Here is a 12403-nt window from a genome sequence, read left to right as displayed (position 1 = left end):
GAAGAGTTGAGAGGTAGGATGGGACTGGAATGTATTGGTGTTGTGATGAGGAGAGGTAGACTGAGATGGTTTGGGCATGTGGAGAGGATGGGGGATGATACTTGGGTGCAGAAGGTGAGAAGTGTTAATACTGGGGGTGGGGTTATGAGGGGTAAACCGAGAAAAACATGGGACGAGGTCATTAAGTGTGACCTCAGGGTTAAGGGACTGAACAGGGAGGCTGCAATAGACTGTACAGCATAGAAAGCCGCCATTAGGTGACCAAGGGCGACGCATGCAAGCATGTTGGAGACTTCAAAAAGAAAAAGAAAACAAACACCTCATCTCCATTACATTCAAACTTTTCCTCTCTGCTACACCCAAATTCCGTTTCAGCCCCATATAACACAGTCGGTATCACTACACCCTCATACAGCCTTCTCTTTACATCCATTCTAGGCAAATGACATCTAAACACTTTTTTCATTCCTCCCAGCACCTTTCCTACTTCATTCATTCTAAACTTTACTTCCACATCTATTCTTTCATCCACAATAACATGTGACCCTAAATACTTAAAACACTCTACTTCCTCAAGCAACTCACCACTTAAAACTATATATTCATCCTCCTACCATCTACCAATCTTGTACACTTCATCACTTTACTCTTATTCTCATTTATTCTCAACTTCCTCCTTTCACACACCTTCCAAACTCCTCTACCAACTGCCTCAATCTCCTTGAATCAGCCATCAGTGCAGTATCATCCGCAAACAACTGCTGTTTCAGATTCCACTCTCTACCATCAGCATTCACCAGACTCAAACCTCCACCTAACACTCTAGCATTCACCTCCCTTACAACACCATCCATATAGATGTTAAACAAAAAAGGCGACATCACACATCCCTGCTGCAGCCCCAATCTCATAGGAAACCAATCGTTCACAGTATTTCCCACTCTACTATTTATATAAAGATTTTTCACTCCTTTTAACAACCCACCATCAAGTCCATACAATCCCAAAACAGTCCAAAAAGTCTCCCTATCAATTCTATCATACACTTTCTCTAAACCTGATACAGGGAAAACTAATCAACAGCATAACCAATTAACCCCTTAACTGCAGGGCGTCACTTTCGTGACGCTTGGGATCATACCGCGGGGCGTCGCTTTTGTGATTCTGTGTTATTTTGAATTCACCTGGGCTTCCAAGTGGTGGCTTGTATCATCTGTCAGTACTGCCAATGTCCAACACTAGTCACCACTCCTAATCTCATCTGTACTCCCATCCATTGTTGACAATTTAGCCATTTCTCCCCGTTCTTGACTCCCCTCCCTACCCCACCTCCATTACCCTATCCTCTCGCCAGCCCGGCCGTGCTACACTAAGTAAATCTTCCCTGGAATTTTTCACTGATTTCATCCATTGAAATAAGCCCTATGCCCTATTCTTATACCAAATAATATATACAAGAAAGAAATAAGGTAAGTGAGAGTGCCATACACCTGGAATTGGCTAATTATCACCTGACAACACCTCACGTGCACTCGTTCGCTAATTTTCACTGTTTATTTCCCCTTGAAATATGCCGTATAATCTGTTTTCGTAATAAATATATATATAAGGAGGGAAGGGAGAAGCCTAAGTGATATTTACATTCACCTGGAACTACCTAATTTATAATGTATTGTCTAGATTTCCTGCCAATCATTTCACTGCTATATATTAGCTGCTGTCAAGAGGCTAACATTGGCAGTAATGCATTTCCCTAGGTAGGCCACCACCCCGGCCCACCCTTATCAGTTCACTCTCATCTTCCAATGTGGAGGGGTACGTCTGTTTGCTCGTGCTGACTTCAGGGACTTTTCATCCCCATGCAAAGGGCCCTGTAACCTTTACCCCCTACTAAACCTCGTGTGGAAAGAGGTAAAGGGCTGACACTTGATAAAAGAGTGACTACGATCTTTCTATTGAGTAAAACAGTGCAAGTGGAATTGTAAATAATGTGTAAACACCAAGGGAAAGTAATGAATGTAAATATACGTGAACAGTGGAAAATAGTTTTATAAGTTACTTCAAGTGACAGTGCATAACACAGTGTAAATAAAATAGAAATGTAAATAACGTAAATAAAATAGAGAACGTAAATAGAAATGTAAATGAGTAGTATTATAAGAATACGAGTATATACCCTAGGAGTAATGAAAGTGAAAGTTTCACTCTAGCATGTCTGAATACTATGAGTTATGAGAGTGAAGGTGAAAGTGACATTCACTCTCAATGCTAGTATACAGGACGAGAAAGTGAATGCTACGTATTTTACTGAAAGAAATTGAATCCCTACAGTGACAATAAACTAATACTACTGAAGGAAACTTATGGATAAAGACTGTAGATATATATAAGTGTTATATAGTAATAGAAATATAAAGTGTGAGGGGTTTTATGAATAATAAATGACAGAATACCAACAGCAAACTAGTGCAAGTGGGAAGGTCATACGCGCTCGTAATTTTCATTGCTTTCACAGTAGTTTTTATTTGGAGTATGGATCCCAAACTACTTGAAAATCATAGAGTAGTGTTTATAGTGTTAATATCTGGCTGTGGTAATCATATTACGGGTTGTCAGGAAGTGTAAAGTGGAGACTTCGTTACCCAACTTCAGAGGTCTCCACAAGTCCTACGGTAATCGACGAAGGCTCAACAAACATCCCAGAAGAAAGCTGAAGGTATGTGCCATAGGCATATGTAATTTTAATATTCTAGGACTAATAACTGATTTTTGGCAAATATTTTTTGAGAGTCTGTTGGAGCCCGAATAACCCCGCTGGAGACGCAAAACATTGGGAAACATGCCCGCGGTGTAAGGGTTAAATGGCTACACTCCCTTTCACTAAATTTTCAAGGCCCAGATTCTTGACTTTACACTACAGGTATCACTATCCACCCTTGTGCATCTCACATTACTGTACCTATCAGCTAGAGATGATCTCACAACTATAATGTTAGGTGCCAAACCTTTGTCATTCACTCCTCCATACAAAGTATTCTAACCAATTCAATCTACTATCAGCTGATTCTGAGTGAAAGGTAAAATATACAAATAATACCTTCATTTACAATTCACAGAAACATTAGGTGCCTTCAAACAATAATGTGGCTAAGAAAGTGTAAGCTAAGGGACAGGAGTCAACACTGAAGGCAAGAGTAAACAGTCATACAAACCCCTAAATGACATTCAATACTTACTCATTTATCCAATTCTTCTGCTCCTTCAACAGTGTATGGGCCAGGACTAGGCAAGGGTAACCACTCATTAACTCCTGAGTGGTACAGTATTATGTGAACAATAAATCCCTTCCACTCCTTGTGGGCTGGATACTGTTGGAATACCTTAGTCCACTACAGCACCAGGCCCACTACGATGAATAAGCAGACAATGGGTGCCCCCACCTCATTCATACAAAAGCATCTGCAAATTATGCCTAAGTGCTAAGACTGAAGTGAATGGATGGAGTGGGGAGAGATATAAGAAACAGAAATCTGATTGAGGAGGATGAGAGGGACAGAGATAGACAATTCACCGGGTCAACCAATCCTTAATGGTGTGACTGCTGTAGAGAAGGAAAGGCAGTCTGTGAACAAACTGAGGTGCTGGAACTCACAGGGTCTGTAGGTCCAACCAATTCCCTGAACCTGGTAGGAGTCTGATCCTCATGGCTGCTGATTACCTCCATTGCAACACATGGACCAGACATCAGCTGCTGCACCATACCCTGCCAACAACAAGTGATCAAGTGGTTAGACTAATGCTCTGCAGTCTGAAAGGAAATTCAAACCCAGGAGGAGATATGGAAAAGTTTGATTAACTATTTATTTTTATTTTTTTTTTTATTTATTTATTTATTTTTTTTTTAGTGTACAACTCTGGGCATAGGCTTCACAGCCTGCTCTCAAGGTCCGGTAGCTCTCCTACATGCCATACACCTCTACATGTCACCACTTCGGTGCTAATACCCGCCGTCCATATTGAATACATGCTAGGGCTGTCTCATGCAGGACTGGTGTACTGGTATTACCGGGGGTATTTTTACAACATGTCGGCGGGTCTTCTGGTAGATCAGTAAAGTCTATTTTTATTAAATTCAAATCCTTAAACTGTTCCCTGCCCCAGCAGGGATTTGAACCTGGGTCCTGGGGAACTGCAGACCACCTCTCTACCGACTGAGCCACCCAACAATCTTCCACAGCACCCAACAATATGTCAAAAACAGAGCCACTGTTACCATTACATCAGTCCCAAGTGACAACCCATGACATGTAATCAGTATGGACAATGGGTATTAGCAACAAAGTAGTGACATATGAAGGTCTGTGGCATGTGAGATTACTGCTGGGCCTCAGGAAATAAACTGTTTTGTGATCAAACTTTAACAATCATCATCATCAATTATCATCATCACCATCAGCATCCCTCTTTTATTTTTTTTTTTCCCACCTACATGTGAGGTAAGGTAACAGACAGCCAGGAAATGGAAAGAATACAAAAGTGGGAGAACTAACCCATAGCATGCCACAGCTAATTAGGCACATACCCATTCATTCATCATTCAAGTCCCTGGAATCTTGGCTCCACTTGACAGGTACACCTGTCCACATGTAGCTTCATATTTCCATAAAGGACAGAGTCGATGCAACAAATGTCAAGTTAAAAAAATGGGGGAGGGGGTACCAACCCCTTGTCATACACTCCTCTGTTCAAAATTCATCAGCCAGCTTGATCTCTTGTCAGTTTCCTGGCCTTGTCAGGCTCCATACCACTCTTACACAATCATTTATGATATCTAGTCACCTTCTTCTTGACTTACCACACCTGACTGTTCCCTTCAAACTCACTCACATACTCCCTTTCACCACCTGATTTACATCCATTCTCTTAACATGACCAACCATCTAAGAACATCCTCTCCAGTTCTGTTGTCCATGGACTTCCTTACTCTGCATCTTTAATGAATCACAGTAGTACTGATTATCCTATCCACTCTCCACACTCCACAACTTTCTCAAGAATCCCATCTCCACCATTCTAACTTCTAACTTTTCATTTTCATGCCATACTAGAGTCTCACACCCATGTCAGTATGTGTACACTAATGCTCCTTCATGCAATCCTTTTGCTGCTGCCGTGCTCAGATCTCTGATTTGTATCAAGGCCTTCACTGCACCAGCCACCTTCCTTTCTTGTGCCATTCTACTTTCTACATTTTCCATGCTTTTCTGCAACTGCATCCAGGTACTTAAAATTTCTTACTAAAGCAAGTCTCTCCATTCACCACAACATCACAGTGAGAATCACCATCTTTCTCAACAACCATCACTTCACTCTTATCTGCAGTTACTTTCAAGGCACAGCACTCATAGGCATCAACAAAACTATGCACCAATCTGCAAAGTTCCTGTTCACTATTAGCTAGCAACACAGCATCATCTGCATACTGCACTACTGCTTTCATCAATCTCTTCATCACTTCAGGTTTTAACTCTCTCATAAACCCATTCATATAAATACTGAACAGCCAAGGAGACACCACATGCCCTTATCTTAGTCCAACAATGATGTTACACCACTCATTAAGACAGCCACCTACTCTTATACAATCTATCTATCTGTCTATTGCCAGACGCCTTAATCTCATAATGGGTGGCCACACACAAATCGCCTACATGTTGCCCTGTCTCCCACCATTTCACTGCCCTGCTCCCAGCTCACCCCCCCCCCCCTCTCATATACCTCTTCACTCCATTCCTCCATCTCATCCTTGGCCTTCCCCTCCCTTTCCCCCCCTCCACTGCATTCACATACACTCTCCTTGTCAGTCTCTCACTCTCCATCCTCTCCACATGGCCAAACCGCCACGATGTGTTTCTCGTAATGTTTCCTATCACATCCACATCCACACCACAATGCTCCTTCACTTCCTCATTTGTCATTCTGTCTCTCCATGACTTCGCATGTTCCTCTCAAATAACTCATTTCCACTGCCCTCACTCTTGACTTGTGTCCCTCCGACAAGATCCAAGCTTCACTTCCATACGTTAGAGCTGGTATCACAATACTGACATGCAGTAACTTTTCAACTTCAACGCTCACTTCCCTGCTTCTTATCATTGCCTTCAAGGAACCAGCAATCTTTCTTCCCTGTTGTACCCTTTCAAGCACTTCACCCTCTAAACTTCCATCCTTACTCATCACACTACCCATGTACAGGCATACCCCGGTTTAACGATGTAACTGGTTAAGTAAAACCCCATTGTTAGGTGGGGTATCGTATATCAGAGTTCTTTTAATGTGTAAAGTTGAATGTTTACCAGTCTTGGGTTTCCCCAAAAACCAGGCCCAAAACCCACCCAAATGAGTCCCAAAACAAGTTTAAAGCCAATCTAAATGGCTTAACAGCTGTCAAGGAAGCTAACCTAAGCCTAATACCTGTAAATAACTCACTAAAACCAACAAATCAAATCTGAAAATTGTCAAATATAAGTCTGGAAAAAATCAAGCTTAGTAAACTGTACCCCACAATGACAATGGTCACCCCACCTATGGCTAAAACACATTAATCTAAGTCTAAAAACAGTTTATAAATCAACCTAAACACACAATTTTAGTCTAAAATATCATCAAAATCGGTTAATAAAATCAAAACCCATCGTTAAACCGGGGTTTGAGCATCATTAGGCGGGGTATGGTGGTATTTCTACCATCATCGTTAAGCCAGGGTATCACATCTAGGGGTATTGTATATCGAGGTATTACTGTACTTAAATGCACTCACATTTTATCTATCTATCTATCTATCTATCTATCTATTGCCAGACGCCACAATCCCGTATGAGGTGGCCATTTGACTCTGAGTTATTTGTTTTACAGGGAGGGGCACTAACCCTCCACCAACCCACTTGACACGTAGGGAGCACGTATGGTTTAGTTATATGGTTACCACCCAGCGTTGTAAATGGTTTCTTGGCTTACAGGAAACTATGCTTCACCTAAATTATAAAAGCTCGTAACATTAGGCAGCTTTTCATCTACACCATACACATGCAAAACCTCGCATAAACCCTACTGTATGCTTTTTCTAAATCCATCTATCTATCTATCTATTGCCAGATGCCTTAATTCCATATGGGGTGGCCACAAATAAATCACCTCCACGTCACCATGTCCCCCACCATTTCACTGCCCTGTACCCAATTCACACCCCCCTCTCTCATATACCTCTCCACTACATCCCTCCATCTCATCCTTGGTCTTCCCCTCCCCCTCACCCACTCCATCTCACTCACATACACTCTCCTCATCAGTCTCTCACTCTCTAACCTCTCCACATGGCCAAACCACCTCAATGTGTTTCTTCTAACACTTCCTATCACATCCACATCCACACAACGATGCTCCTTCACTTCCTCATTTGTCAGTCTGTCTCTCCATGTGACTCCACAGGCTCCTCTCAACTAACTCATTTCCACTGCTCTCACTCTTGACATGCGTCCTTCCAACAACATCCAAGCTTCACTTCCATATGTTAGAGTTGGTATCACAATACTGTCATGTAATAACTTTTTCATTTTCATGCTCACTTCCCTGTTTCTTATTACTGCCTTCAAGGAACTAGCAACCTTTCTTCCTTGTTGTACCTTTTCAAGCACTTCACCCTCCAAACTTCCATCCTTACTCATCACACTACCCAAGTACTTAAATGTACTCACATTTCCATTTCCTCATCATCCAACCTCACTGTACATTCACTGACTTCACCTCTCTCAAAGACATCACTTCACTCTTCCTTACATTCACCTTTAGACTATGTTTCTTACAAACTCTCCCAAACTCATCCACCAAGCCTTACAGTTCCCCTTCGCCTTCACTCAACAACACAGTATCATCTGCAAACAACAGTACAGGGAGTTTCCAAACACTGCCCTCTCTCATTAGCGCCACTCCAACATCCACTGCCCAACCTTATATCTCTTTCATAACCACATCCATATACAGATTGAACAACCATGGAGACATGACACATTCCTGTTTCAACCCAACTTTCAAATAGAAAAACTCACTTAGTTCGCTATCCACACGCACTGCAGCCTTAGCACCCTCATACATACCCTTCACAGAAATCAACAACTTACCATCTACTCCAGATATTCTTAATACTTTCCACAATCCTTGTCTATCCACCCTGTCATATGCTTTCTCCAAATCCATGAAGGCTGCATACAACTTCTTTCCCTTCTCTAGAAACTTTTCCCCTAAAGATCTAAGAATGAATATCTGATCTACACAACCTCTTCCCTTCCTAAATCCTCCCTGTTCTTCTCCAACTAGTTCCTCTGTTATTTCCCTGACTCTGTCAGTAAGTACTGTATCCTACCATATACTTTTCCTACCATATACTTTCACTAAGAAGACTCTTTCCCCTTTCCCTTTGCACATGGGAATAATTATACCCAACTTCCAATCCTCCAGGATTCTACCTTCCTCCCAGGCCAATCTACACATCTTCCACATCCATTCTACTACTATCTCTCCCCCATACTTCAGCATTTCATCACAAACTCCATCAATTCCTGGGGCTTTACCCATTTTGACTTGCTTCATTGCTTCCACAACTTCCATCCTACTGATTTCTTCCTGTCTTCTCACCTCCCTCCTCCTCCCAGCCATTCCCCAGCCACTTATATTCGCATTATTTTCATTCTCTATGTTCAACAATTCATTGAAGTGTTCTCTCCATCTGCTCACTTTTTCTCCCTTCTCAACTAGTAATCTACCATTTTTATCTTTCACTCCCCTACTAACTTTATTGCCACCCCATCTGACTCTCTCTACCTCTTTCCAGAACATTTTCTTACATTCCCTCCACTTCACACTCAAATTCCTTCCAAATTCCTCATCCACTCTCTTCTTACTTTCTCTTACTAAACTTTTCACCTCTCTCTTCCTTTCTACATGTAACTCTCTCTTCTGTCTCAATTTCTTCCACACCCCTATTTCTCATCCATTCATTATATGCTTTTTTCTTTTGTGCCACAGCCTGTCTCACCTCTTCATTCCACCATGCTGTTCCTTGCACCCCCTTTTGTCACCTCTTCACCCCGCACACCACCTCATGTGCTGCACATACTTTTTCTCTGAATGTCTTGCACACACCTTCCACATCCCCCATCTGCTCCAAATCATATTAACCCAATCATTCCTCTACTTCTCTCTTATATTCTGCCTTTTTCTCATCCTCTTGTAACCTTTCTACTCTCCTTGCCTCTACTCCTTCCTCCCTTCCTTCCCTTCTTCTATTTCTCCATTCTACTTGGACCTTGATTCTGACCACCACCAAATGGTGGTCCATAAATGCCATAAATATCTTGCGTTCCCTTTTACAAGCTTTCTCTATTTGCTAACTCACTGTGGATATTTTATTCACATATCCCCTATCACTCCTCAAGCCTCCGTGTTTGCCACTCACCATGCCTTCTGATATATTTCTTACTTTCTCTACGATAATTCCTTCATATACCTTGCCTACTGAACTCAAAGGACTTATACCAGTACCACAGTAATTTTTGACACTCATTTTGATCACCTTTATTTTTTTACAAGGGCACAATCACAGCCTTCAGCTCTGCTGGTACAGTTCCACTCATCCATGCTTTCTTACGTCTTTCCAACAAACTCCTCATTCAAGTTTCTCCATTAGTCTTAACCATCTCTGCATACATCTCACCAAGACATGAAGTCTTCCCATTTTTCAGCCATTTCATTGCATCCTTTACTACTTCCAAAAGCGCTGATGTCCCATGCATCATTTTGTTTTGTTCACAAAGGCTCTAACACCCTTGCATGTCAGCTTTGCTCACCTAACGGCGGTCCTCCACGCTGCTCGACCTCTGGCAGCCTCCCTGTTCAGTCCCCCATCCCTAAAGTCTCACTCAGTGACCTCATCCCAAATCTTTTTCAGTCTACCTCTTGGAACTCTACCTCCAATGTTACCACTTCTCACTTTCTGCACCCAACTGTCATCCCCCATCTTCTCCAATGCCCAGACCATCTTAATCGACCTCTCCTCATCAGAACACCAATATACTCTAGTTCCATCTCACTTCATTCCTCTACTTCCTAGCCTCCCCAGGGTCCAAGGCCTCGCATTCATGGACGCAATGCAGATCCACCTAATCAGTCATTTCCATACGTTTGAGCCTGCGAATATCCTCTTCCTGTAGTATCCAGGTCTCACTACCACACAGCATTACATTCCTAACACAAGCCTCATACAAAGATCCCTTAGCACTCAATGTCAGGAGAGGCAATGGCCTGTCAAGATACTTTTTTTCATCTGCTTCTACTTCACTTCTCTTTCCCTTACACACACACACCCTCACTTCTGCATTTTCACACCTCTTTCCAAAATACTTCTCTATTTTCAGAATACTCTACATTCATTTTTTTCCAGATCATTATCTAACTCTCTTTTTTCCTTTTACTAGTTTTTTCATATGTTTACTATTACTAAGGGAGTGTATGTAGGTGAAGTGGAGGGAGGGAGAGGGAGAAGGCGACTGAAGATGAGGTGGAGGGATGGAGTTGAGAGGTATATGAGAGAGGAGGGAAAGAGTTGGGGGGAGGGCAGTCAAATGGTGGGTGACAGAGTGACTTGGAGGCGTTTTGTCTGCAGCCAACCTTTGCGGGATTAGAATGTCGGGCTATGGATAGATAGATAAATAGATATTTCTTCTTTGATTTGCTTCCCAATCTGTATCCTTTTTTTTTTTAATGCAAAAAAGAAGGAACCAAAGGCTAAAAGCCCACACTGTTCCTTAAAAAAACAAAAAACAAGATTCATTCACTTCAGATGCCTGGACACACTGCGTTTGAAAGACTGGAGATCAAAGGAAGCAGAAAATACAGATAGAAGGAGACAGTTCCAGAGTTGACCTGTTGCATAAATGAAGGACTGGGAGTAACAGTTAACTCTTGCGTTAGAGAGTTAGACAGAAAAGGGATGAAAGTTTGTTGCTAGGCAGGTGCTATGTGCCCGTCATAGAGGTGGAGGGATGCAAGCAGACAGTTCAGAGGAGCAGTGACCATTGAAGTAGTGATAGAAAAGAGATAATGATGCAACAGTGCGGCGAAGAGACAGAGGTTGAAGGAAGCCAGTAAGAAGAGGAGAGTTAATGAGACAAAAGGCCTTTGACTCCACGCTATTAAGAAGAGCTATATGTGGTGAGCCTCCCCACACATGAGAGCTGTACTCTACAGGGGTGAATAAAGCCCGTACATAATGTCAACAAATGTGCAAGGGTAAAGAAGGTATGGAGTGGGCTTAGCACATCTAATATCTTGGAAGCAGATTTCATAAGAGATGCAATATGATCTATCCAAGATAAGTCCTGAGAGAATGAAACCCCAAGCATGTTCAAGGATGATGTAGGATAGAGCCCTCGGGACTAGTTCCTGACCATCGCCCTTTGCTGAAAATTTTCAGTGTTTCAGTAACACAGAGAGTAGGCCAGCATGCTCTCCAATACAAGTTTCTCTAACTATCAATACCAAACTACATGCACATTACACACCAGACATCCTTTCCAAAATTATAAAAGAAAAGTGGCGTCTAATAACCAAGCCTCAAAGTGGCATCTAATAACCAAGCCTCAGAGTCCCCAGAGGGAGGGGGGACCATAAATGCCCCCACCATCCACCCCTCTCCCAGTGACGACTCAACGAGCTGCCTAGAACCACTGTCTGACTCACTCCTCCTTCATTTCTGCAACATTCGTGGCCTTTTCTCAAACTTTCTCTCTGTTGAGCACTGCCTTTCCTCCTCTAAACCTCACCTTCTCTTTTTAATTGAGACTCAGCTGTCTGAGGCAACTGACAGGAAACCCTTTTCTGTATCCTCCTACTTTCTCTATACTCATTCAAAGCCAAAGGTGGCTGTTGTGTATGTGTACAGAACGACTTATCTTGCTCTCGTATTCCTGAACTTGATTCTTCTGAATTCTCTACTCTCTTGCTTCGGCTTTTCTGTCATTCTCTGATTACTTATCCCCTAATTCTACTGACTATCAAAAATTCTTGCTTTTCTGTCATTCTCTGATTACTTATTCCCTAATTCTACTGACTATCAAAAATTTTTCAGCTATATAACTTCTACAATGAAACACATCCAATCCATTTCTCCTTTCTCTGAAATCTCCATTCTAGGAGATTTCAGCATTCACCACCACCTTTGGCTCTCCTCTTCTTTCACTGATCCACCTGGTGAACAGGCCTGCATCTTTTCTATCCCTAATAATCTAGTGCAGCTTGCACAGCATCCTACCCATATTCCTGTCCACCTGGGAGAGACCTCTTCCTTACA

At 42.2% G+C, this 12403-nt stretch overlaps 1 protein-coding gene across 1 annotated transcript in view; it reads right to left on the bottom strand.

Annotated features, from left to right (window-relative positions):
• nmdyn-D7 (nucleoside diphosphate kinase homolog 7) overlaps nt 1-12403 on the bottom strand; it is a 165490-nt gene that overhangs the window by 30739 nt on the left and 122348 nt on the right. The window contains exon 8 of the mRNA XM_080285223.1: nt 3653-3763. Coding sequence (XP_080141349.1) covers nt 3653-3763 — 111 coding nt within the window. The remainder of the gene's footprint in view (nt 1-3652; nt 3764-12403) is intronic.

This window comes from Coenobita brevimanus, chromosome 13 (assembly GCF_032717465.1).
Source record: "Coenobita brevimanus isolate Jiangsu-jjx chromosome 13, ASM3271746v2, whole genome shotgun sequence".
Taxonomy (NCBI): Eukaryota; Metazoa; Arthropoda; class Malacostraca; order Decapoda; family Coenobitidae; genus Coenobita; species Coenobita brevimanus.
The sequence above is the reverse complement of the archived record's forward strand: the minus strand, read 5'-3'. Positions and strand labels throughout refer to the sequence as shown.